We start from the raw sequence: 26183 nt of genomic DNA, 5'->3' as shown, positions 1-26183 counted from the left end.
TTATTTATGATAATAGAAAAATTAGGAAGAAATGTCAAACAACAGAGGATTAGTTCAATGAATTCTTGCAGAGCCACAGATCGAAAGTTATACAACAGGTTTCAAAAGACACTGTAGAAGGATGATAAATAACATGGGGAAAGCAGGCAATAAAACCATATAGATAGTGTGACTTTACTTTTGAAAAATAAATTCATCTGTGTGTGTGTGTGTGTGCAAACTACATAAATTAGGAAGACATTCACCAAAATACTAACAGCCATTGGGAGAGCTTGAGTCAGGGATTTTCACAGATTTTATGCACCTTGAATTTTACTGACTTTGTTAGATGAATTCATTTGGTGCTTACAGGAAAAAAATTACTAAAGGAGAAAAAAAAAAGCCTGCAGCCATTTCCTCTAAGGCACAAGCTGGGTAAATAGGTAGTTAATCTATTAACCACATTCATGATACAGCTGAATGATTCACCCATCTTGGGTAACGTATTTATATTTTTAGCAGGGTCTTCCATAGACAGAGAGCTTGAATGGAAGGAGCAACTTTCCAGCTGAAGGAGGCTTCGGCAAATCCACATGGAGAGAGATTTACAAGCAGGCTGGCTCTTCAAAGGCACGTAAGTCAGAGGATGAAGGCAGACATTCCTTTCACCAGTAACACTCCTCAGGTTATCTTTTCTGTCTGCTGCCCCTCTACCTGTCCTCCTAAACCTGCAACCCAGCACACCCTAAAGATTTTCAAATGCAGTGACCACCTATGCTGAACTTGACAGCCAAAGGGAATTCTCCAATGGCACTGATCCACGGTGACTGCTGGCAACCCTCAACTCCCTGGGGTTTTCTTCAGCCCGTGTAAACTAAATGGATATCGATTTTTCTAGCAATACCTTGAGTCTACTTGTCTATAGAAACTAAAGAGCCAAAGGAGGGACCCACCAGCCCGTATCAAGCTTTCTTTCAATGGTGCCCAGACTTCCTGGCCACACGTGCGCAGCCTACTCAGAACTGGGGGGCAATTAGTGTGGAGGCACTGGGTTACCTGTGGGTGGCATAAAAAGGGAGGGGAGGGTGGAACATGGAGGGTGCTGGTGGTGGGGGATGGGGAAGAGAGAGACGGAATGTACAGATGTATGCCATACAGTCTAGCTGAAATAACTGGGAACCCTAGGAACCGGGCAGAAAGCCAGAAGACTTGTCACTACTTTGTAATCCATAGCTGAAATATTTGAGGGTTCAGATGTGTCAGGAAGAATGGGATCTGTCTGGAAGATAAACTCCCTTGTACTTGTGGCAGGCTCTCTCTGCTGGTATGTGATATGTCTGTTCCATCATCTGTCTTTGGCTGCACAGCAAAGTCCTATAAGCAGCACAGACAAACACAGTCTGTTGGAACCTGATAGAGCAAAGGTCCCAGGCAAAGTACCACCAGCTGCTTTTTCCTTCCTCTCTCCATTTATCATTTACAAGAATGTACAGAGAGGGAGGGGATTTGGAATACCACTGTCACCTGCTTCACTAGACCCAGCTAGCTTACTCAGGAAAAGAACATTCTAGAAGGACAATCTGCCTGGAGCCAGTGTGAGGAACTCCGCCCATGGCAAAGGTCATGAGGAAGGAGGCTTGGCATACGCAAAGGCATGATCAAGCCTCAGGAGACCCCCTATTCCTGAGCATCTACCCCCAAACCAGAGTCTGTTTTATGCTCTCCCCCATAACCGTCTTTCTCGGAGAAGGAGTAAACGTGCAGCTCCAAGGCAATAAAAATTCTTGGGCGTGACAAGAGTGTTTCAGCTTACGGACTCCTCTGAAGGTCATCTAGCCCTCCTATATAGGTTCGTCCAGCCACATGTGATTGTTTACAGCCTCCAAATCTGAGAGGCACGAGATGTTTTAGACTTACTTAAAGGCAAATTCTTTTGGGGAGTTGGAAATTATTAGTATAGTGGGTTGGTTAGGAATTATATTGGTGAAGGGTTTTTCATTTGTTGTGCCAATAATTGCTGCTAATTCCCTGCCCTGGGTGTGACAAGGGTGTCTTAGATCAAACCTCTCTACTGACAGACTAGCTTGCGTGACAGGATTATCCATACTCCAGCCACTACCACATGATTGTTTACTACCTCTCAACCATAAACAGCACAGAGAGTTTTGGAGTATTTTGAAAGTCTTAATTAGCATAGGGCTTTTTTCATTGTTGAGTCAATGACTGCCGCCAGGCCTCCATATCTTTAGGCACCTGGGAATATATTAATTAATGTATTTGGAATATAGAAAAGGAAATAAAGTAGTTTTTAAGGTTAGCAATACTAGACTTTTTGAGTTAATGAATTTTCTCTTTTGTAATAGATCAATGTATTTTGTTATAAATCACTGTGTCCTTGCTATGTAAAAATGTAACTTTATCACTATCTTAAGACTAAATAGCTCTTATGGGGAGCATTGGTGAAAGGATTTTCATTTGTTGGGCTGATGTTTGGTGCTAAATCTCCATATTCCCTGCCCTTATAATGAATATAACTAACATATAGGAGAAATAAGTATTAACCTTTAAGCATATAGGAGAAATAAGTATTAACCTTTACGATTAATCATGTTAACCTTGGGTTAAATAAATTCCTTTTTTGATTGTAACTCACTACACCCTCATCCTATAGGAATATAACTTTATTTGGAGGGTGGTGCCTGGTTTAAGAAAAAAACACCCTTGGAAAAAATAAGTTTTTTGGTTATCAGAAAGAAAGGATCATAAAATGTCAGCAGGTCTCATGGCCAGAAGATGATATAAAATCCCTAAACCTTTTTATGTGAAGCACCTGATTTTGATAAAGGTCAGGACTGCTGACCCCTGCATGACTCTGTATTCATCCCTATGTGTAACAGAAGGTATATAAGCAAACCCCAAAATAAAGAAATTGGATCAGTTTCTGGAAAGACTGATTTTTCTCATGTCATTCTTTTTTGCTCCCCGTTTTTCTGGCTGAATTCCCATCTGGAGCATGGGTGCCCGCTACATCTACTTACTTGCCCCGGTTTTCAAGCCCACACGAGAAGGAGCCCAAGGAGGGGCACCTTCCAATATTCAAGTGGCACTGGTGGCCCAACGTAGATGGTGCAAATTCTTTGTCTTGGAATTGTATTGGTATCCCACGTAAACCAAGTTATTCAGCCCCTTTTTCTCTCCTACAATTTTCTGGCCGAATTCCCATCTGGTGCATGGGTACCCGCCAAGCCTATTAATATTGCCTGGGCTTCTAGATCGGACCAGGGGGCCTCAGTGCCTCCTCTCCTTCGGGAGAACGGGAAGACTCCTGAGGCCTACGTAGGTGGTGATTGGTATTCCATGTGAACCAAGTTATTCAACCACTTTTTCTCTGCTAATTTTTTAATCCCTCTCTATCTGTAATTAAATGAGTTATTTCCAAGGACACCGACGCCGTCCCCACCTTCGAATTCCCTGGATCCACTGGGGCTGGACCCCGGCAAGCGGCAACCAGCTAGCTTACTCAGGAAAAGAACAATTCTAGAAGGACAATCCTATTGCCTTCCCTTCTGAGTAGCTTAAAATACCCCATGGATACCAACCAAGTTCCAGGGACAAGTTTTTTGTTTTTTGGTTTTTTTTTTTAAGAATTACTGTTTCAACCTGAGGCCAGTAACACTGATGAACATAGATGCAAAAATCCTCAATAAAATTCTAGCAAACAGAATCCAGCAACATATTAAAAAGATCATACATCTAGACCAAGTGGGATTTATCCCAGGGATGCAAGGATTCTTCAGTGTTCACAAAGCAATCAATGTGATTCACCATATTAACAAAATAAAAGATAACCATATGATTATCTCAGATGCAGAGAAAGCCTTCGACAAAATTCAACACTCATTTATGATAAAAAAAAAATCTCCAGAAAGCAGGCACAGAAGGAACATACCTCAACATAATAAAAGCCATATACAACCAACCTACAGCAAACATTATCCTCAATGGTGAAAAATTGAAAGCATTTCTTCCAAAATCAGGAACAAGACAAGGGTGCCCACTCTCACCACTACTATTCAACATAGTTTTGGAGGTCCTAGCCACAGCAATCAGAGAAGAAAAAGAAATAAGAGGAATACAGATTGGAAAAGAAGTAAAACTCTCACTGTTTGCAAGTGACATGATCCTCTACACGGAAAACTCTAAAGGCACCACCAGGAAATTACTAGAGCTAATCAATGCATACAGTAAAGTTGCAGGATACAAAATTAATACACACAAATCCCTTGCATTCCTATACACTAACAATGAGAAAACAGAAAGAGAAATTAAGGAAATTATCCCATTCACCATTGCAATGAAAAGAATAAAATACTAAGGAATAAATTTACCTAAAGAAACAAGACTTATATGTAGAAAACTATACAACACTGAAGAAAGAAATCAAAGATGACACAAATAGATGGAGAAATATACCATATTCTTGGCCTGGAAGAATCAATATAGTGAAAATGAGTATACTACCCAAAGCAACCTAGAGATTAAACGCAATCCGTATCAAGCTACCAATGGTATTATTCACAGAATTAGAGCAAATAACTTCATAATTTGTACAGAAACACAGAAAACCTCAAATAGCAAAAGCAATCTTGAGAAAGAAGAATGGAACTGGAGAAATCTATCTGCCTGACTTCAGACTATACTACAAAGCTACAGTCATCAGGACAGTATGGTACTGGCACAAAGACAGAAATACAGGTCAATGGAACAAAACAGAAAGCCCAGAGATAAATCCATGCACCTATGGACACCTTATCTTTGCCAAAGGAGGCAAAAATATACAATGGAGAAAAGACAATGTCTTTAACAAGTGGTGCTGGGAAAACTGTCAGCCACCTGTAAAAGTATGAAACTAGACCACTTTCTAACACCATACACAAAAATAAACTCAACATGGATTAAAGACCCAAATGTAAGACCAGAAGCTATAAAACTCTTAGAGGAAAACATAGGCAGAACACTCTCTAATATAAATCACAGCAAGATCCTCTATGACCTACTTCCCACAGTAATGGAAGTAATGAAATGAAAACAAAAATAAACAAATAGGACCTAGTTGAATTTAAAAGCTTTTGCACAACGAAGGAAACTATAAGCAAGGTGAAAAGGCAGCCTTCAGAATGGGAGAAAATAACAGCAAACAAAGCAACTGACAAAGAATTAATCTCCAAAATATACAAGCAGTTCATGCAGCTCAATACCAGAAAAATAAATGACCCAATTAAAAAATGAGCCAAAGAACCAAACAGACATTTCTCCAAAGAAGACATACAGATGGCTAACAAACACATGAAAAGACGCTCAACATCACTCATTATCAGAGAAATGCAAATCAAAACCACAATGAGGTACCATCTCACGCCAGTCAGAATGGCTGCCATCAAAAACTCTACAAACAATAAATGCTGGAGAGGATGTGGAGAAAAGGGAACCCTCTTACACACCCTTTCCTTAAAAAACTGAAAATAGAGCTGCCATACGACCCAGCAATCCCACTGCTGGGCATACACACCGAGGAAACCAAATTGAAAGAGACACATGTAGCCCAATGTTAATTGCAGCACTGTTTACAACAGCTAGGACATAGAAGCAACCTAGATGTCCATTGGCAGACACATGGATAAGGAAGTTATGGTACATATATACAATAAAATGTTACTCAGCTCTAAAATAGAACACATTTGAGTCAGTTCTAGTGAGGTAGATGAAACTGGAGCCTATTATACAGAGCGAAGTAAGCCAGAAAAAGAAATACCAATACAGTATATTAATGCATATACATGGAATTTAGAAAGATGGTAATGACAACCCTATATGCAAGGCAGCAAGAGAGACACAGATATAAAGAATAGACTTTTGCACTCTGTGGGAGAAGGCAAGGGTGGGATGATTTGAGAGAACAGCAGTAAAACATGTATATTACCGTATGTAAAATAGATGACCAGTCAAGCATGAAACAAGGCACTCAAACCTGGTGCACTGGGACAACCCAGAGGGATGGGATGGGGAGGGAGGTAAGAGGGGGGTTCAGGATAGTGGGACACATGTACACCCATGGCTGATTCATGTCAATGTATGGCAAAAACCACCACAGTATTGTAAAGTAATTAGCCTCCAATCAAAATAAATTAATTTAAAAAATAAAGAAATATCATGAGGCATTGAAAAAAAAAGAAAAAAAAAAAAGAAACCATATGTAAAATAGATGACCAGTGCCAGTTCAATGAATGAAGCAGGGAACTCAAAGCTGGTGCTCTAGGACAACCCAGAGGGATGGGATGGGGAGGGAGGTAAGAGGGGGGTTCAGGATAGTGGGACACATGTACACCCATGGCTGATTCATGTCAATGTATGGCAAAAACCACCACAATATTGTAAAGTAATTAGCCAACAATTAAAATAAATTAATTAATTAAAAAAAAGAATCAGCACTCACAAGCCACCCAATTATCTTAGAGAAGAGGCAAATGAAGACAAGAAAAAGAAGGGTGGGGAAAAAATAAGATTCTGTAATTTTTCCTGAGGCTGTGCCTAGTTAGGAACTGCTGACAGGGAGTAAATAATAGAAGATAAATGGAAGTCAGGTTACCAGGAAGCCAGAGTCGAGGCATGCCTATACACTCTTCTACTTTCTCCTCTGTGCAGTTTAAAAACTGTTTTAAAACTGTTTAAAAACTAAAACTGTTTAAAACTGTTTTTTCAATCAAAAATTGTTGCAAAGTGTCTTATATGTACCTAGCATTGTGGGGAATTCAGAAAGATAAGATCTGCCCTTGCCTCAATAATCACTCACTTTCTACAATATACTTTTAAACTGTCTGTATAGCACTGAAAGTAACGAATTCATATAGTGGTAACTATTTGAAGCAATGTATTTACTTATTTAATGACACTCTTCTCCAGTTGAGAACCTAATCCTGAATCACAGGGTGGTATTTTGTCACTTGACTGCAGTCTCCTAGTGCCTGGGACACGGACGAGCCTCAGCAAATACTTGTTGCATAAACAGAGTAGAGGAGATGGGACTATCACTTGAAGCAGTATATATATCTTTATAAGATATTCAGCAGCTAAGTGAGAAATCATAACTGCTGTAGAATACCGGATGTTTGAACATGCATATGATATTCCCAGATGGTGCTAGAGGTAAAGGACCCACCTGCCAATGCAGAAAAAGTAAGAAACACAGGTTCGATCCCTGGGTTGGGAAGATTCCCTGGAGGAGGGCATGGCAACCCACTCCAGTATTCTTGCCTGGAGAATTCCACGGACAAAGGAGCCTGGTGGGCTACTGTCCATAGGGTCACAAAGAGTCAGACACGACTGAAGCGACTTAGTATGCATGATGTAAAAAGCAGAACAAAGTGAGTAAAGACACAGTGGCAGGATGTGCTGAGCCTCAGACTGAATGAGTGATCTAGGAGTGAAAAATGGGGACTGACTCTCCAACTCTGGAAGGTGTGGAGGGACCATGGAGGATATCAGCTTCACAATGGCCATCAGCTTCACAACAGAACAGGAAGGATCCCACGTTCTAGAGGATTTCAGGACAGCAGTTTCATAAATGCCTTTGACAAGAGATTCATCCTGGGCACGGCAGTCTGGGCTCAGCCACATACAGAATATAATGCCAAGACCCAGCAAGTACTGCTTTGCACCTGGTTCTCCGGGGTCAGTGCTGCCGCTGCTGCTAAGTTGCTTCAGTCGTGTCCGACTCTGTGCGACCCCATAGACAGCAGCCCACCAGGCTCCCCAATCCCTGGGATTCTCCAGGCAAGAACATGGAGTGGGTTCCCATTTCCTTCTCCAATACATGAAAGTGAAAAGCGAAAGTGAAGTTGCTCAGTCTTGTCCCATCCTCAGTGACCCCATGGCCTGCAGCCTTCCAGCCTCCTCCATCCATGGGATTTTCCAGGCAAGAGTACTGGAGCGGGATGCATTGCCTTCTCTGGGGTCAGTGCTACGTGTCCACAAATTCCAACAAATAATTAACTTTAGACGTTCTTCCATTCAAACTACAACTTCTAAATCTCAGCTAAGTCAGCATCCTATACGTAAATTTTACAGGTTTTCTTTTCATAAGCTTTCCCTCTGAATGTAGTATAATATTGGTGAAGAAACAAGTCAAAGTGAAGTCGCTCAGTCATGTCCGACTCTTCGTGACCCCATGGACTGCAGCCTACCAGGCTCCTCCATCCATGGGATTTTCCAGGCAAGAGTACTGGAGTGGGTTGCCATTGCCTTCTCCAGATAAGGACAATAGCTGCCTTTTATTGTTCAAGTAGGGTTTCTCAGGTGGCGCTAGTGGTAAGGAACCTGCCTGCCAATGCAGGAGAGATAAGAGATGTGGGTTTCAATCCTGGGTGGGGAAGACCCCTGGAGGAGGGCATAGCAACACACTCCAGTATTCTTGACTGGAGTATCCCATGCATACAGGAGCCTGGCACACTACAATCCATAGGGTTGCAAAGAGTTGGACACGACTGAAGTGACTTAGCAAGCATGCACTGGCCACATACCATGTGTCAGTCATAATATATTTACATTTTCAAACATCTTTTCTAACCTTCATATTAGTGGATTAAAGTAAATAATATTAACCCCACTTTATAGCTGAGAAAACTGAGGCTCAAGGTGGTTAAATGACTTGCCCAAACATATAGCAAAAAGTAGTAGCATTGAGATTCAAAATGATGCCCCTCACACAAATCTAAAAACTGTTCAATTGCTTGATTCTTTAAGTTTCAAAATCTAAGACCATACAGCAATCCTACATAGAATGAGTTACATAGGATTCTGTGTTAGTGTTTTTATTTTTTCACATCTCTGCAAAGCAGCAGCTAACCCTGCCCTGGTTGCCAGCTCACTATAGGCAAACATGGAGCCTTATTTATCTTCATATTCCCTAGATCTTGAGCAGTGGTCAACAGAGGATAAATGGAGTTGGGGACAAGGAACAGGAAAGACAGACAAGGGGAAGCAGAAATCCAAGTCTCCAAACATACATGGAGGGTTTCCAGGTGCCAGGTGTCATCCTAATCGATACATGTGAATTCACTCATTTAATCCACACAACAATGCTGTGTGGTAGACATTACTGCTTCCGCTTTAGCCACAAGCAGTTGAAACACAGAGTTACAGAACAGGATATTTGAAGCAACAGAGCCCAGATCGGAATCCCGGTGGTTTGTCTCCACTTGAGCAAGGTGTCACCCTCCCTCCCATCTCTGGGTCTGCAGAGTGAAGGCAGCACCTGCCAAGGGTGCACACAGCTCCATCCTCCAACCTTTGTAATACATATTTAAAAAATGGGCTAAATTCTACTCATTCTCTACTCAGAGTCAACAGTCTTGAGCTATTCATTTCAAACCAATCTTCTATGGTGTGTGTTAATGTAGTTGTTCTAACTTCTTATGGGCTCTTATATCTATGATCTATGTGCACAGTTTAATAGTCCCACCAGAGTGAGACAGAAGTTGATTGAAAAGAGGGGTGAGATAGACATGAAAGAATGTTCTCAGGACAGGTGAGCTCAGTCTGGATCCAGATTTAGATTTAATACCAAGGTTTTTAAGAAGTAGTAATGAAACTACCACTCTGATAGAAAGAATACAGTAAGTCTAAGACAAATGGTACCCAACAGCCATGGTGGAAGGGTACAGGGCCATGTGGCATAGAGTAAGGGCAAACAACATCCATACATGGGTCAAGCTTGACCATGTGGTCAGGGCTAAGAGATGGGCTGTTAATTCCTGGAAGTGGGTCACAACAGGACAAGTGGCAGGAACCAGAGTAGAAACTCAATACTAGGACCTGATGTCCATGGGGTCAAAAAGGAATGTTGGACCAGATCTAGTTGGCACCAAAAGAAGTTTAGGGGTTAAGGAAGATGCCTGAGTGCCACACCCAAAGGGTGAGTTCTGGGCATCAGGAGGGTGATTACTCCTTGGCCCTCTCTTACTGTGGGACAGAGACAACTTCCAGATTGTCTATCTCCAATTTAGATGGATACAAAGCCTGGGTGGTGCTGAGCCTTCAGGTAAAGTTGTCAAAGCATTAAACTCTCAAGTTGAAGCACTGACTGGTGGGTGACACAAAATGTGATTTATAATTATGCTATTCAGTTTAATCAAGCACAGGATTATAACAATAATGTGAATATATGTACACATGTATATGTTTGTAGGCATATGCATATATGTGTGTCTATACCACAAAACTCAAGGGAAAAGAAATAATGATAAAAGCTCCTAAGGATGTGGTTCTCAGGTAGGACTCAGACCCTTCTTTGACCTCCCTCTGGTTTACTTTCTCGACTCTTTTCTTGAAGAGTCATGGGTCTATGTGCCTCTTGGGTCTGCCTAGAAATTCTCATTCTGTCTCATATGCAACATGGTGAGCATGAATATTAATCAGCTAATTTCTGGTAATGAGTTCTCTCAGCACGTGTTCGTTTTCTTTTGCTTTTGATGGGTCAATAAAGTGGCAATTAACGCCAGCCAGAACATAAATGATTCTGGCAGAAAGAATCAATCCAGAAAAACCATAAAATGGCAGGCTTCATTTTGAAAAGTTTAGCACTCTGAATGAGCACTGGTTGATCAACTTCGAAGGTCAGTGGTGAGAAAACACTCAAAATGGTGCAAAGCACAAATATTGCAAAAAAAAAAAAAATCCGATAATGAGAAAGTTTATTTGGAAAGATTATTTGGGCAATCTCACCATCAAACGAGTATATGGAAATTGATCACAAGTTTAGCCTTAATTTTTAAGATCGTTCTTTCTTCTCTCTCTCCTCTTGCTCTCTTTTTTCTTCTCATTTTATGCATAAAAATGCAACCAGGCTGAACTAAAGCAAATTGGTTTAATTCCCTGGAGGGTGCATGAACAAATTTTCCCAGCAACTTTCTACTAAGGCATTTGTGTATGGGCATGTGGATGGAATGTGGAAGCAGTCAGCTACGTAAACCAGTAATCAAATGAAACATTACCCATTTCAAAGTGCCCTGAAACCGCATTAACAACACCAATTAAAACACTGTGCTTAGGAGGAAGGAAAGTGGCCAAAAAAAGAAAAAAGTAAACATGTATGTGGGACATTTGGCCGAGGTGGAGGAGGTATGGGGGGAAAATAAAATCTAGCGGGAATTACTTCCCTTTCAAAGGCAAATCGGTTGCAAGAGTGCTAGCAGGAGGTCTCTTTGATGGGCTAGAAGAAAGGAATAAAGAATACATTCAATAATTTCATCAAATTGAAATTTCAGCAGTTTACCTAAATTGCCGAACCATTAGACACTTTAAAAAGCGTTCCTATGCACCCACTTTAAACCTTTTCTAAAATAACCAGTAAATAGAATGGGATTGTAATAAACATTAAGAGTGCTTTTCTCTTTTGTGGCTGACACTGCTGTCAAAAAGCTGGTCCTTCAAGGATCACCAAGGGGTAGGACATTCCTTCATCACTCAAACACTTATTCAACAAATGTCAAACAAATCTGAACCCTTCGTGCAGCCCGTGATGTTGGGGATACAGAAATAAAGAATTTTTCTAGATTTCAAAAAGCCCCCATGTCAGACTCAGAAGCCAGGATGCTTCCCTTTCTGTAATGTGACTGGCTCCAGGCCCACTATCCTCACATACACATGGCACACACAGTACCAGTGTTTCCTTTCAAGGTGGTTTCCACAGTCCTGTGGATTCTGCCCATAACCATGACCAGGAGTGGAGACGGCCAGCAGTCTCCTCCAGGAGGGACTTTCACCTGGCCTTGGAGCTCATTCAGCCTGCGCACCTAAAGAATACCATGCACTGACTCTTTTTTTTTTTTTTCCCAGCAGATAACTAGAATTTATTCATCTTGCACAACCAAAATTTTAGACTTGCTGTACTGCTGCTGCTAAGTCACTTCAGTCGTGTCTGACTCTGTGCGACCCCATAGATGGCAGCCCACCAGGCTCCCCCATCCCTGGGATTCTCCAGGCAAGAATACTGGAGTGGGTTGCCATTTCCTTCTCCAATGCATGAAAGTGAAAAGTCAAAGTGAAGTCGCTCAGTCATGTCCGACTCTTCGTGACCCCACGGACTGCAGCCTACCAGGCTCCTCCATCCATGGGATTTTCTAGGCAAGAGTACTGGAGTGGGGTGCCATTGCCTTTTCCAATGCCAGGAATCCATTTTTTTTTTTTTTTGGCCAATGGCAACTGCCCTTCTACTTTCTGCTTCTGTCAGTTTTGTTATGTTAGATACTACAATATGTCATCATTGCTTAGTCACTAAATCATGTCCGACTCTTTTTTGACCCCATGGACTGTACCCCACCAGGCTCCTCTGTCCATGGGGATTTCCCAGGCAAGAATACTGCAGTAGGTTGCCATTTCCTTCTCCAGGGGATCATCCTGACCCAGGGATGAAACTTGGATCTCCTGCACTGGTAGGCAGGTTCTTTACGTACCACTGAGTCATCAGGAAAACCAAGGTACCTCAAATAAGGGGTATTATAGAGCATCCATCCTTCTGCGACTGGCTTATTTCATTTAGTACAATGTCCCCAATTCAACCACATTATCTCCTATGGAAGATTTTCTTCTTTTTTAAGGCTGAATAATATTCCACTGCATACACAGACTATATTTTGTTTATCTGCTTATCCACAAGTGGACATGTAAATTGCTTTTATTACTTAGATAGCCTAGATAGCACTGGTTCTCCATTTTCCCTCCAACTTTTCTAAAAATCTAACCAAGGACATGAAAGAAAGGAGCCTACTAGCTGACCCTCAGACTGGCCCATCTCCCAGTCCCTGTCACATCCCTGCCCTTTGGCTCAGCTGCAGAATGCAGCTACCACAGTTCTCTGGGATGACACCCAAGACCCACCTTCTGGTCCATCTGCCTCCTCAAGTTTTCCTGCCACTACACACCCTGCCTTAGGTTCTGGGCACACCTGATTCCCTGTCTCTTTCAAAAGACAAACTTAGGATTCTGTCCATTTCTTTGTTCTCACCATCACACCTCCCTCTATTTCTGCATTTAAAAAAATTCTTTATACATTTACTCTTTTACTTGTACCCATGATTATAATCACTATTGAAAAAATAGTCATGTATAAAAAATAAATTAAACCATATTATGACTAGTCCCACCTCCAGAGATGGTTAAGATACTAGAATTTCAACTATATTGTAATAAAAAATATAGAGGTAAAAATATAAACAAGGACTTCTCTGGTAATCCAGTGGTTAAGAATGCACCTGCCAATGCAAGAGACATGGGTTCAATCTCTGGTCCAGGAAGATATCACATGCCACAGGGCAACTAAGCCCATGCATGAGAACTACTGAGGACCAAGAGCTTTAGGGTGCAGGCTCTGCAACAAGAGAAGTCACTCCAATGAGAAGCCCAGCCTGCACATCGCAACTAAAGAGCAGCCCCACTCATAGCAACTGGAGAAAGCCCATGAGCAGCAATGAAGACCAAACAGCCACAAAATAAATAAATAAAATTTTAAAAACCAAAAATTAGGCATATAAAGCTACTAAAGTAATAAATACCAATACATATGCTAAGTAGGCAGATACTAAAGTAGGAGCAAACTTAAAAGCCTACTTTTATTTGTCCAAGTTTCTTGTTTCTGTTTCTCCCTCTCTAAGTGAAAGTAAAGCTTAAAAATATATAAATATAGTTCCTCTTCATTTAAGTCCTGTGTTCTTATACCATGAAGGAATCTGACTTAACAGCTTTTTAAAATGACAATCTGAGACAAAGTATTTTGTTTGTCATTGTTGAGTTGCTAAGTTGTGTCGGACTCTGCAACCCTAAGGACTGTAGCCCACCAGGCTCCTCTGTCCATGGGATTTCCCGGCCAAGAATACTGGAGTGGGTAGCCATTCCCTTTTCCAAGGGATCTTCCTGACCCAGCGATCAGACGCACGTCTCCTGCATTGCAGGCAGATTCTTTACCATGTGAGCCACCTGGGAAGCCTGAGTCAAAGTATAATGCTCATCAGATACTGTCCCAGGGCCCCCAGATACGTGCAAAAGGACGTCTAGAAATCACATCACAATGTACATCACTAAAGCACTAATAAAATTATAAAAACACTGTTTGTCAGGTCTCTCGTCTACTGTTCTCACACCATCAGGAATCACATTCAGAATTTTTTCTCCTACTTGAAAAGCTGCTTATAGCTCCGGGTGGCCCCAGGTAGTTAGGGGGCAGGGGGTGGCTTTTTCGGTGGCCTGCTTGACCATGGCAAGTCAGGGCTTACCTGCACAGGAGCGGTGGTCTTGGTAGAAGCTGATCCCACATGTGGACACACACTGGCCCTCCTGCATCAGAAGGGGAGGTTGGCAGGACGAGCACTCGAGCCCACTGGTGCAGGTGGAGCAGTGTGGCTGGCAGGCTGGCTCGACAAGGGTGGGAGAAAGAGAAAGGGAACCTTTCATTAGTTCAAGTGCACTGCCCTGGTGGCAGTGCCTACACAGACCAATTCTGGAGACACAGAGAATCAGGAAGGCAGGAAAACAACTCTACCTGCCTTCGTTTACACAGCATATATTTCATGCCAGGCAATGCGCAAAGTGCTTTATGTATATAAACGCATTTAATCTTCACAACAATGCTATGAGATAGAGTACCAATCCCCATGTTACAAATGACGAGCAAGCTCACAGAGGCAAAATAATCTGCTCAAGATCAAGGTCACATGAAGCTGGCATTGGAAGCAAGGCAGTTAGGCTCAAGGGTCTTGCTCTTCTCTTCATATCCATTTGCCCCCAATAGCTTTCTCACTCAATCATTTACAAGAATACCCCTTATTCAGAGATAAAAATAACTTCCAAGGAAGCTGAAGATTATGAATCAGGAGAGAGAGTAGGCAGAAATGAATAATTACAAAAATAATAGAAACAGTTGACTTTTATCGAGATCTAACGACATCCTAGGCACTATTCTAGGCACTTGACATGTACTCACACATGTAATCCCCACAATGCCTCCTGAGGAAGGTACCAGAATCACTCCACTTTATAGGTAAGAATGCTGAGGTGCAGAGAGGTTATACTCACAGCCAGGGTGTAAACCTACACATTCTAAAATGGATAATTTAAATAACCCCCTGAGTTAGAGATAGGAGAAAAAGTAACTATGATTTGGCCTCAACCAAGCCCAATTCTCCCAGTAAGAGCTCCCTCTCATATGTATTATGTGATTCAGTCGTGCCTGATTCCGTGTAACCCTATGGACTGTAGCCCGCCAGGCTCCTCTGAACATGGGATTCTCCAGGCAAGGATATTGAAGTGGGTAGCTATTTCCTTCTCCAGGAGATCCTTCCGAACCAGGGATCGAGCCCGCATCTCTCACATCTCCTGCAGGCAGGTTCTTTATCAATAGTGCCACCTTGGAAGCCCCACATGTACTATAAGCATTCTGAAATGCACATGAACCCCCTCTGGATCCTCTGGTAACCCACAAGAGCTAAGCTCTGTTACCAATTATCTGTGTGATATTAAGCAAGCCAGCTCATTCTCTGGTCCACAGATTCCCCATTAGCAAAACAATAAAGTTCTAGTAAGTGCTCTCGAAGGTCATGTTACCTCTGAAGTTCTATCTTGGATTAACTGATGACTATCCTCGAAAGTGAGAAATCCAGCCACGACTACGTAGTAAACATCTGACTGCCCCATCATCTCTTAATACCTCCCGGTAAGCATGGAAACATCCATCAAATGTAGGATGGGTGTAGAGAGGTCAAGGAGCCTACGGATGACATTACCCCCTTCTCATGGCTTTTGGAAGTTGTGCGTTTCCCACACCATGACCCCATCCAGGATACCAGTGAGCCTCAGTCCCTCCCTGGGTAGTCTGCCTGGAGCCGTACCTAAACAGAAAGCACCAGCTTGGTAAAACCCCAGACCACAGCTGTGCACACACTGTCCATTCCTCAGCAACTTGGTGGGATCCTGGCAGAGGTCACAGTGGTCTGGAGACTGAGAGCAGGTCAAGCAGTCTGGGTGGCAACGAACTATGATCAAGGACAAAGAAGAGGAGAACTCAGTAAAGACCATACAATTTCTCTTACCTCCTTCTAACAAGAGATTTATGGGGTATGCGGATCTGTATAGCAAATCGAGAAAACTCTGGGTGTGTATGAGAAAGGATTCCAAATAGCAAAACTGATTTCAACACAAGATTTCAAGGAATTGCTCCTCGTCTAAAAAAACACTGTGTTCAAAGTGAAGACATTAAAAACAATACCAAACTAACCCTTTGCTGACAATTTACCACCAAGTTCAGTGATGAGCCCAATGACTGGTAATGAGGTTTGAAATCTTGAAGAAAAAGAAGAAAAAAGTGGCTGCATTTTTAAGAAAATAATAACTGTTTTTCAACAGTATAGGTTTTATGCATGAAAAGGGCTATAGAGGATCTGTAAAAAATATGGAGAAAACTCTGGGGATGAAAAAGGACTCCAAATAGCAAAATTGACTTCAATGTAAGATTTCTAGGAATTGCTCCTTGTTTGAAATACAATCACTGCGTCCCCAAAGTGAAAACATTAAAAACATTACCAAACTAGGCCTTTTCATGATTCTGTCTCCTCCTAGAATACCTCTAGAAACAGGAATGACTAGTTCCATGATAGATGATTTAAGCAGATTCAATGATTTATAATTTCCTAGAAGTTTTTCCTAACCTTTGATGTGATAAAGGTTAAAACATAAAACTTACACTACTGAAAAAGTTATTATATTCTTAAAAAAAAAAAAAAACACCATTTTTTTCTTCTTTTTCTCCAAGATTTCAAACCTCATTACCAGTCACTAGGATCATCACTGAACTTGGTAAATTGTCAGCACAGAACTACTTTTAGGTTTCACAGTTGTCAAGGACCTGATTTTCAAGGTTTGGGAAATTATAATACGCTACATATTTGTTTTGGAAAGCCCAAAAAGTCACTTTGGTGAGGGTAAAGTAACGAAACCCTGCCATTGCCATGGTTTTCCCGTGATAAACTCTTCACGGAAACACTGATTAGCCAAAATATGTTGAGTGCCACAAGTGCAGCTGCCAATATGAAAAGCTGCAACTCACAGATGAAAACAATTAATTATGAAATATGAGTGCAAGAAAATGCCACTTCTCCAAGGCAGACTGAGCTCTCAGGCAAATTACTGCTCAGCCAGACCAACTCCAGGGCTTGCCAACAATTATTAACTGGAACTAATTCAACCCCAGGTGATTTGAAGGCAGAGTTGCAGAACAAGTAGATAAAATTTTCTTTTGGAAGAAATTAATGGGTCCTTCAACTTCAAAAACCCATTTGAGAACTCCAAAAGGAACCATCTGTTTAATAGTTCATCTAAAGAAATGAACATCCATAACAAACTTGCAACAATTTTTCTTTGATCTTTGACAACGAAGCAGTCCTAGTAACCGTATTTGCCTTTACAAGTTTTTGAACATTATTGTATTTGGTTTTCACAATAATTTTGCAAGGAAAATAAGGCCGTTTTATCAACAAGAACATGAGGATTCAGAGAGGACCAATGACTTCTGCGAGGTCACATACTCATAATCAGCTGAGTTTGGCAAACGCATGGACCAAGATTAATTAGTGTCATTTGTTAGAAAAAATTAAGAAGAAACAAACAAACCGAGTGAGTGAGTAGAGAAAAATAAGCAAGGGGCAGGAGGAGAGGAGATCTCTTTGAATTGTGTGGCAGTAAGGCCAGCTCAGCAGACATAAAATGGTCATGGACCCACCTGATGTGCATTCGGGACAGCACTGTCCCTTCACCACCTGGGCTAGTGTGGCCACCGGGCATGGAGGACAAGAGGGCTCGTAGCAAGTTACCTGAGCCCCTCGGCACTCACACACCTTGCAAGGGCCATCCTCCCACTTCTCTCCCTCCTGCAGGAGACAGCAAAGAAGGACGTTGTTATCAAAGTGCAGAGATTCAGAAGCCAGATGGCTGGTGGAGAATGCATGATTTCCATAGGGTCAAAGTGAAGGCTCCTGATTAGTACAATGTCAAACCTAACTGAAACAGGACATCAGTAGAAAAGTTCAAGCCAGGCAATCCTAAAGGAAATCAACCCTGAATATTCATTGCAAGGACTGATGCTGAAGATGAAGCTCCAATCCTTTGGCCATCTGATGGAAAGAGCCAACTTATTGGAAAAGACCTTGATACTGGGAGAGATTGAAGGCAAAAGGAGAAGGGGATAGCAGAGGATGAGATAGTTAGATAGCATCACTGACTCAGTTAACATGAATTTGAGCAAACTCTGGGAGAAAATGGAAGCCAGCGGAGCCTGGCGTGCTACAGTCCATGGGGTTGCAAAGAGTCGGACATGACTTAGTGACCGAACAACAACAAGAGTTATAAATTTAAAAGGATAGCGTCTCCCCTTCTTTGTTCATTATTGATTTATTTTAAAGTAGAACCCAGGCAGAAAGATAAAGTGTGAAAGCGTTCTGGGGCTTCCAGAATATGCAAGAAGCATATAACACTTGTTTCTCAACCTATCTCAGCAAAACCAAAACAAAACAAAAACACCAGAAGGGATTACTGTGTACCTGGTGATTAGCAGGTGCATTAAATATAATCTTTATAACAACAGTAGGAAGCAGGTTAAAATGCTGAATTTCCTTATTGTTACTATAGTAAGAGCAACAGTAGGGTCCTGAATTCTTACAGTGACAGCTCTGGCATACCCACATTTAGTGGGCTGTGGATGTGCCATGGGCTTTCTCACACTAAATATTCTTTTCAGCCAAGCAAATGATGATAATAAACATTAGTTGACAGAGCGTCCAAAGTGAATTATAAAGAGCAGTTCCTTTCTGCTCACTTTACTATTCACCCTGGAGATAGAAAAGAGACAAAAGTTCCTACCAGAATGTTTGGGGACATGAAGGAGGTATTGTTAAAGAGAATAAAAGGGCATACTTTAAAATAAAGTTTTGATAAAATGTTTACTGAGTCAGTTGATGCTAAGCGTTCTGAACAATTAATGTGACAGTATTTAGCAAAAGTTCAATGAATCAGTCTTTGTTATCATTACAAGTCTTAATCCCAGACCATAGTGCCATCAAATATGACTATCAAAAATACTGAGCATTAAAGTTTTCCAGGACGGTTTATGTAGATCACTGCTTAAAATAATTTTGTACATATTTATCTACAAGCTAAAAATTTATACTTACTGGGATACGTTTAACTTTACTTGCATTTGAGGACATCTAGGAACAAAGCAAAACAGAAATATATTTATTTTTATACTACTAAAAACACCATTATGCTGATCTAGGCATTTTTTCAATAGGAAATATCCATTTTTCCCTAAGTAACAAGAACCTTCAGTCACGGTTTATGAACATAAATAAAATATATATCAAAAACAAGAAAAGCATACCAGTATGAGGTGAAGACAATATGCCTAGGAAATATTTTTGAATTCTCATTCTCACTTTGTGCTGGAGTATTTGGCTTCAATTCCCCTCAATATGAAGGACTTTGCAAGGCAAGAGACCTAAGCTTGTAAGAGCAAATTCTTGAAACTTCTATGGTACTGCAGCATCATGGGAATTTGCGCTTATTTAAAACAACTTGCTTTTATTGAATTCTACTGGGCTTTATTTACCTTCAAAAATGGATAGGAAAATTAATACTGTGATAAAGAGAGAAAACACAGCTTCAATATTTATAGGGAATCTTTAATCTCCTAAATTCTTAGGAAACAAAGTTAACTAAATTATGTTGTATCAATATGAAGCAAACAATGCCAAGAGCATGATGATAATAATAATAATCTTAAGCTTCTTTATATGCCAGGTATTGTTCTAACTTTATATGTATCATCTCAATAGACCCATGAGATAAGTACTATTTTTATCTCTATAGCTGAGGATTAAGTAACTTGCCCAAGGTCATTGTCAGTATGTGGCAAAATAGGGGTTTGAATTTAGAGCGTGCATGTTTTAACCCTATACCACACAGCATCCCCAGCTTATATAAAACACTGGCAAGTCAACGGGTGCAATTTACCCAGATCACAAGAGAAAAAGGTGTAGGAATCAGTTCACCACTCAAAGCACCTAATCCTAATACTGATAATCCCACTTTGATTGGTCAGTGAAGCAGCTGTATCTATGATTAACAGATGTGCTTTTTAAGTACACATTGAATTTATCAACATTCCAAGAAGCCCACATGGAAAATAAGAGCTATAAAGATAGAGCAAATTTGAAGAGATTAAGATAAATATGTTTCCCTGGGGGTATAGAAGAAAAAACAAGTACAGACTTAGGAATGAATAAAACCTTAACTAATAGTTTTGCTCTACATCCAACACATCAAAATCCTTTCAGCTCTACCTGAAGCATAAACCCAGAGCCTGATCACTTTAGATCACTGCCTCCCTAGACCAAACCACCACCACTCTCCTCCAGACTACTGCAAAACCTTCTAACCAAAACACTAGTATCAGCCTCACCCCCTTTGTCACTTGCCCATATGGTGGCCAATGTGCCTTTCTCACAAGTAAGCCCCTCACAGCCCTGCTCTGCTCAAGACTGTCCAGCAGCTCTCATCTGTGTCCGGGTGAAACCGGGGTCCAGGCTACCTCCTGTACCTCATCTCAGAGCCTTTCCCCCTCATTCCCTTGGTTCCAGCCAAACTCACTTTCTTGCTGTTTCTTGGACCTGCCAAGCACACTTCTGCTTCACTGTTTTTTCCCTTTGCTGATTCCTCTTCCCGGTATGTATCCCCCTCCAACATATCCCTGGCTCACTCCCTCAGCGTCTTCTTTCAGGTTTTGCTCGAATTTCTCTTCATGAGAGGACAGCCCCCATCATCTGATATAAAAGACGCCTCTCTCCCCTCAGTTACTACCCAGCTGGTTTATTTTCAAAGTGGTGCCCGTCACCACCCAACACATGTGTTTATTGTCTATGTGCCCACCATGAAACAAAAGCTCCTGGAGAGCAAGGGCTCTGCCTGTGGCGTGGGCTTCTGTATCTCCAGTACCTGGCACAACAGTGCAATCATGTTTGTTAAACAAGTGAATGGGTAAAAGAAATGAGAAGGTAATGCCCCCTTATTAAACTAATTTCCAAAGATTCATTTTTATTAGTCTTCGGTTATTAGCCCGATACTCACAAATTCTGCATTTTCTTTGTAAACACAATAACCATTCCTTGAAATGCATTCAGGACAGCATTTTCCCTCTAAGTGAATTAACTCTTCACCCTGCAGAATAAAGGTTGCAGAAATACACATCAAATTAACATCTCCAGGGAGCAGCACTAAATTTCGAAGTGGCTGAATTCCCTGAGTAGAATGGAAAGTCATGACACACCCCTCTGCTTTGGCTCATGACTTATTGCATCTCCCCTGTGCTATGTCCCTATGAAAAGCCTAGTCAATACAGCTCACCCCTTCCTCCAAGGGTTTTTTTCTTTCCAGTTCTGATGATCTTTGTATATGATTTCCTACCCATGACCAGGAACTCCCATGAAGAAGAAAGGCCACAAGTAATCTTATAGTCATGGAAAGTTATGAGTTTCAGAAAAGGACCTTAAATTTATGTTCAAGGTTTGAACTTGTGATTTGATTTCATTAACAGTGCTCAAATCATACCAACATTTTCCCTTGAATACAAAATCAGGCACATCCCTATATGCATAGATGAAGTCTCAGGCATAAATTAAACAGCAGAAAACTAATTCCTATTCAATATTCTGAAACTGTTATCCAATTCACATAATCACTATTTTAAAAATTACAAGAGGAAGGAAAGAAATGCCACACTAGGAAGGCAGATTTTCAACTTTCAAAGCCATCATTTTATCACTTTTAACTTATCAAAATCAATCATTTCAATTGTTTATTATAAAATAAATGCTTACTATAAAAATAATTCTGAATTCTATAACTTAGAAAACATAATTTCATTAAACATAAGTCCTACCTCCCAGGAAATCTGCTATTAAAAAGACAAGCTTTATTTACAGCTTTTCATATGCATATAGTAGCATCTAATATCTGTAGGCTAAAGAGTATTCTTTAAAACACTTCCCACTTTCTAAAGATGTATCTACTTTTTAAAAAATGATGATTTTCTTTACATGAAGACATTATTTAATTTGTGATCTATATTACATTTGAAGTGTAAAAATCATGTTTAGGTAAAAACTGAATAATGTAAAATTGCATAAACAGAATAATCACAGTATTTATGTTTAAAAACACTGTGCACTAAAGAAAAATATGAAAGAAAAGCATTGGTTGTCTTTCAGTTGTAGCATTATGAATGGATTTTAAAGTCTCTTTTCTACTTCTCTTGAGCCTTCAGTTTTCTAAGTGAATATGTATTATTTTAATGAAGCTATCACTTTTAAAAGAAACAAAAATATATGAATGACTATAATTTTTATAATATCTAAAAAGTTATTTCAAAAAGGAAGGGGTTAGATAGATCACCATTCCTCAAAATTTCATGCCAGTCAGAGGGTGCTACAGGGAGCAGACGTATTTACATATAAATTGTTTTGCAGAAACGTGACAAATCAGCTGGTAGTGAAGGCCTAACCTACGAACACAGAGAAATTTGCTTTCCAAGCATATAAAGGGGTTTATAAACGTGTAATCTAAGTCACTTAAAACAATGTTTTGAAACAAGACAGAGTACGTGTCCTTCTATTAAAGTTGAAATGCATGAGACATTCTTGAGCGCCTACTACAATATAAACAGACAAAACCGAAAATGGAGCCTTCATTACTGTGATAAGGCAAATAAGGTAGCTTTTCTGAGTTTTCAAAAGCTCCTGAAAATAACCACTAGCCCTGCTCCTAGGGAGTGAGGATGCAGTTTCAGTGAGGCAGGAAGTTCTAAATAGATTTGCTATTTATAGACATCTAGAAGGCAATGGCACCCCACTCCAGTGCTCTTGGCTGGAAAATCCCACGGACAGAGGAGCCTGGTAGGCTGCAGTCATGGGGTCGCGAAGAGTCAGACACGACTGAGTGACTTCACTTTCACTTTTCACTTTCATGCATTGGAGAAGACAAAGGCAACTCACTCCAGTGTTCTTGCCTGGAGAATCCCAGGGACAGGGGAGCCTGGTGGGCTGCCGTCTCTGGGGTCGCACAGAATCAGACATGACTGAAGTGACTTAGCAGTAGCAGCAGATGCCCCAAACTTCATCAGTTCACTGCGATGAGGAGCTTGCTCCAATTAGCATCAGACTTTGGCTTTGAGAAAAATTGCTTTCTGAAACAAAACTAACTCTTCTTTTTAAGAGGATTCTGCTGCATAGGCCAGATGGAATCTGCTAACCCCTCACCACTGAATCACACCAGTATCCATCCATCAGATAGAGACTTTGTCATTCCACCAACCTGCCCACTGCAAGAGAAAACATTCTTTTGAGGGAATTTTCCTCTGCTGGAGAAAGGAAAAGCACCTCATGTTGACGGCATGACTACCTTCTTCCATGTCTTTTGCTAGAAACTTTGATTCCCTTATCATTTTATCTCTCATATATGAATGTGAGGTCTTTAAAAAAAAAATGGCAAATTGCCTTCTTCATTTGAATTCATGCTCAAAGATAATATTAAATATAGAAACATGGAAATCATCCTATTATGCTATTCTACTGCTGATTTACTTATATTTCAATGTCTAGGGATTTGGTTTATACATCAATGACAAAGGTCATGCCACTTGATCCTTTTTCAACAAAGAAAAACTGTTTGCTATTTCAATGCTATCATAACACTGCTGTTGATAATAATGCAATAATTATTATAAAATGGTGATGCTGCACAATTTTGCCTCTTTCTCTAGAAGTTTACTTTTCTGCACCTTTGTGGATATAGACATAGACTTATTCTACCTTTGGTATGAAGATTAGAAATCAGATGACCTTGATATATCTTAGAATAGGCAGAAAGTGGGGTAGAACTGAGTAAAAATACCAATAGCGTACTTTTACTGCTCGCCTTGGCAAATGTCATCATTTTCTCCAGGTGCTCCTAACGCATTTTATTCATGTTAATTCCTAATCATTGGTGTCATTGCATATTATAATTCCTATGTATGTATCCGATTTCCCTCGAAAAGCCTGGGAACTCTTGAGATTAAAATGTATCTTCTTAAAAAAAAATAAATAAATAAAATAAAATAAAATGTATCTTCTTCATCTTGTTATCTCCAAGCTACACAGAAGTTCAAAAGTGAGTATCCCAGGCTTTCACAAGGTCATTGAGAAAGTGAAAGTGTTAGTCACTCAGTCGTGTCCGACTCTTTGCGATCCCATGGACTGTAGCCCGCCAGGCGCCTCTATCAAATTCTCCAGGCAAGAATATTAGAGTGGGTTGCCATTTCCTTTTACAGGGGATCTTCCTGACCCAGGGATCGAACCCATGTCTCCTGCATTGCAGGCAGATTCTTTACCATCTGAGCCACTAGGGAAGACACTTAAGTGACTTTCGCACAAGGTCATTAAGTATAGCTATTTACGGAAGTACGGCATAGAAAGAAGGCTAAGGGATATTTTTTGCACAGCTTAGCTTTGGTTAAAATTTCCCACCTGGTAGTACATTCAGTGTAGAATCCAGGGTCTTCAAACAATATGTGCTAATTGATTAAAGATCTGGAGAAATAGGCTAAAGGCATTAGAACTCAATTCATAAAAGAGAAGATGAGTGGGCGTGGGCAGAGAATGAGAGGCAGGTGAGACAGTGCCATGGGGTGACCTGCAGAACATTGAGACCCATTCCACTGGCTTCAGCGGCTGCTCCCCCACCTAAGAACAGAGGAGAGGGCCTGGTTTATGCCACCACAGCAGGAGACCGGCAGGCACTCGCAAATGCATTAACACTGGGTGGCGGGGGTGGGGTGGGGGGCAAATTACTTTCTGTGAGTGAGACTCTTGCTTATAGACCTGACTGAAACTAGGTGGTTAAGGGACCCACCCTACCAGGATCACCTCTCCCCGATTTTCCACAAACCCTGGGATATCAGACAAATTAAAACCTTGGAAATAACTCAGCATCCTCTGGGCAGACTGCCAAGGCCAGGAAGCCCAGTCTTGGCCCGAGAGAGAGAGGGGAAACAGAAGAGGGCCCTGACCAGAGTTTTTCTCATCTTCATCCAACCATTCTGATTCCCCTGATGTGAAGAAGAGAAATGAAAAGGCATGTGGAGGGAAATAAATCTGCGAAAGGCGAGGCCCTCTTTACCTAAATGTGTCTCAGCTCAGCTGAGACACTGAAGTAGGAGGCAGCATGAAAAAAGAGCTCTGTTGCTGACAGCCCTGCTTGATAGGCTGTTCCTCCCCAGGAGCCATGTCAAGAGGAGCTGAGACGTGGGGGAGAACAAGAAAGAAAAATGCCTTCACAGACAGCCCATGCTTCAGATTTTCCTAGCTCCCCTCATCCACTCAAGTTCACAACCCCGCGGGAAACTGGTGGGGCGGATGGGAGCGGCCAGGGAGAGGGAGACAGCTTTGAAAGCAATTTGTTTTGCAGCAGGTCAAAATTGAGTTCAAAGGGAAAATAAAAAAAGCAATTTCCCTGCCATATATATCTACAGTCCAAACAGAGGCTACTTTGTTAAAAGATTCTAGAAATTTTGCAGACAGCACAAGTCCACGGAGGTCAACAGAGTTAATTATTTATGGGGTCTCTCTCCATGCCTCTTTAAAACAAAAACACAAACACATTTCATTTTCTTTCCTGATTCACAGGAAGAGCCTCCAGGTGCCGGCTCGCCACTAAAAGCTGCCAGTGGGGCCTGTGACAGAAGCTGGACCCCCAGAGCACCTGCAGACTCTGCTTCAGAACCAGACTGAGCTGGGCAGCCACCAATGACGAGGCCCAGCTGCGCTGACTGTTAGGCTCCTGTCCACGTCATCCCTTTCTGTGTCTGAGTCTCTGGCTCAGGGCTTCCCATCTAACCAGCTGCTCCAAGAGCTAACAGCTCCAGGCTAGCTGTTCCAAGCCAATCTGAACAGAAAGTAACATTAAACTACAGAAGCTCCGTGCTAGAAGACAACTTGAAATTGAGCCATCAAACCTGGCTGTCCTCTCTGCTGGGAAGGGATGGGAAGGAACAGGTGGGGGACCACCAATCCTGC

General features: G+C 41.2%; 1 protein-coding gene and 1 long non-coding RNA gene across 2 annotated transcripts in view; one reads left to right on the top strand and one right to left on the bottom strand.

Moving 5' to 3' along the window:
- FRAS1 (Fraser extracellular matrix complex subunit 1) overlaps positions 1-26183 on the bottom strand; it is a 523572-nt gene that overhangs the window by 264444 nt on the left and 232945 nt on the right. Inside the window, exons 10-14 of the mRNA XM_027970762.2 lie at positions 21202-21291; positions 19248-19283; positions 17801-17948; positions 15915-16058; positions 14304-14438 (exon numbers count right to left, since the gene is read on the bottom strand). Of these exons, the coding sequence (XP_027826563.2) occupies positions 14304-14438; positions 15915-16058; positions 17801-17948; positions 19248-19283; positions 21202-21291 (553 nt within the window). The remainder of the gene's footprint in view (positions 1-14303; positions 14439-15914; positions 16059-17800; positions 17949-19247; positions 19284-21201; positions 21292-26183) is intronic.
- Positions 505-26108, top strand: LOC121819841 (uncharacterized). Its single transcript, XR_006060179.1, has 2 exons — positions 505-613; positions 25794-26108. It is a non-coding gene; the product is annotated as an uncharacterized LOC121819841 (long non-coding RNA).

This window comes from Ovis aries, chromosome 6 (assembly GCF_016772045.2).
Source record: "Ovis aries strain OAR_USU_Benz2616 breed Rambouillet chromosome 6, ARS-UI_Ramb_v3.0, whole genome shotgun sequence".
Lineage (NCBI taxonomy): Eukaryota > Metazoa > Chordata > Mammalia > Artiodactyla > Bovidae > Ovis > Ovis aries.
Note: the sequence above shows the minus strand (reverse complement) of the source record. Positions and strands in the feature narration are given on the sequence as shown.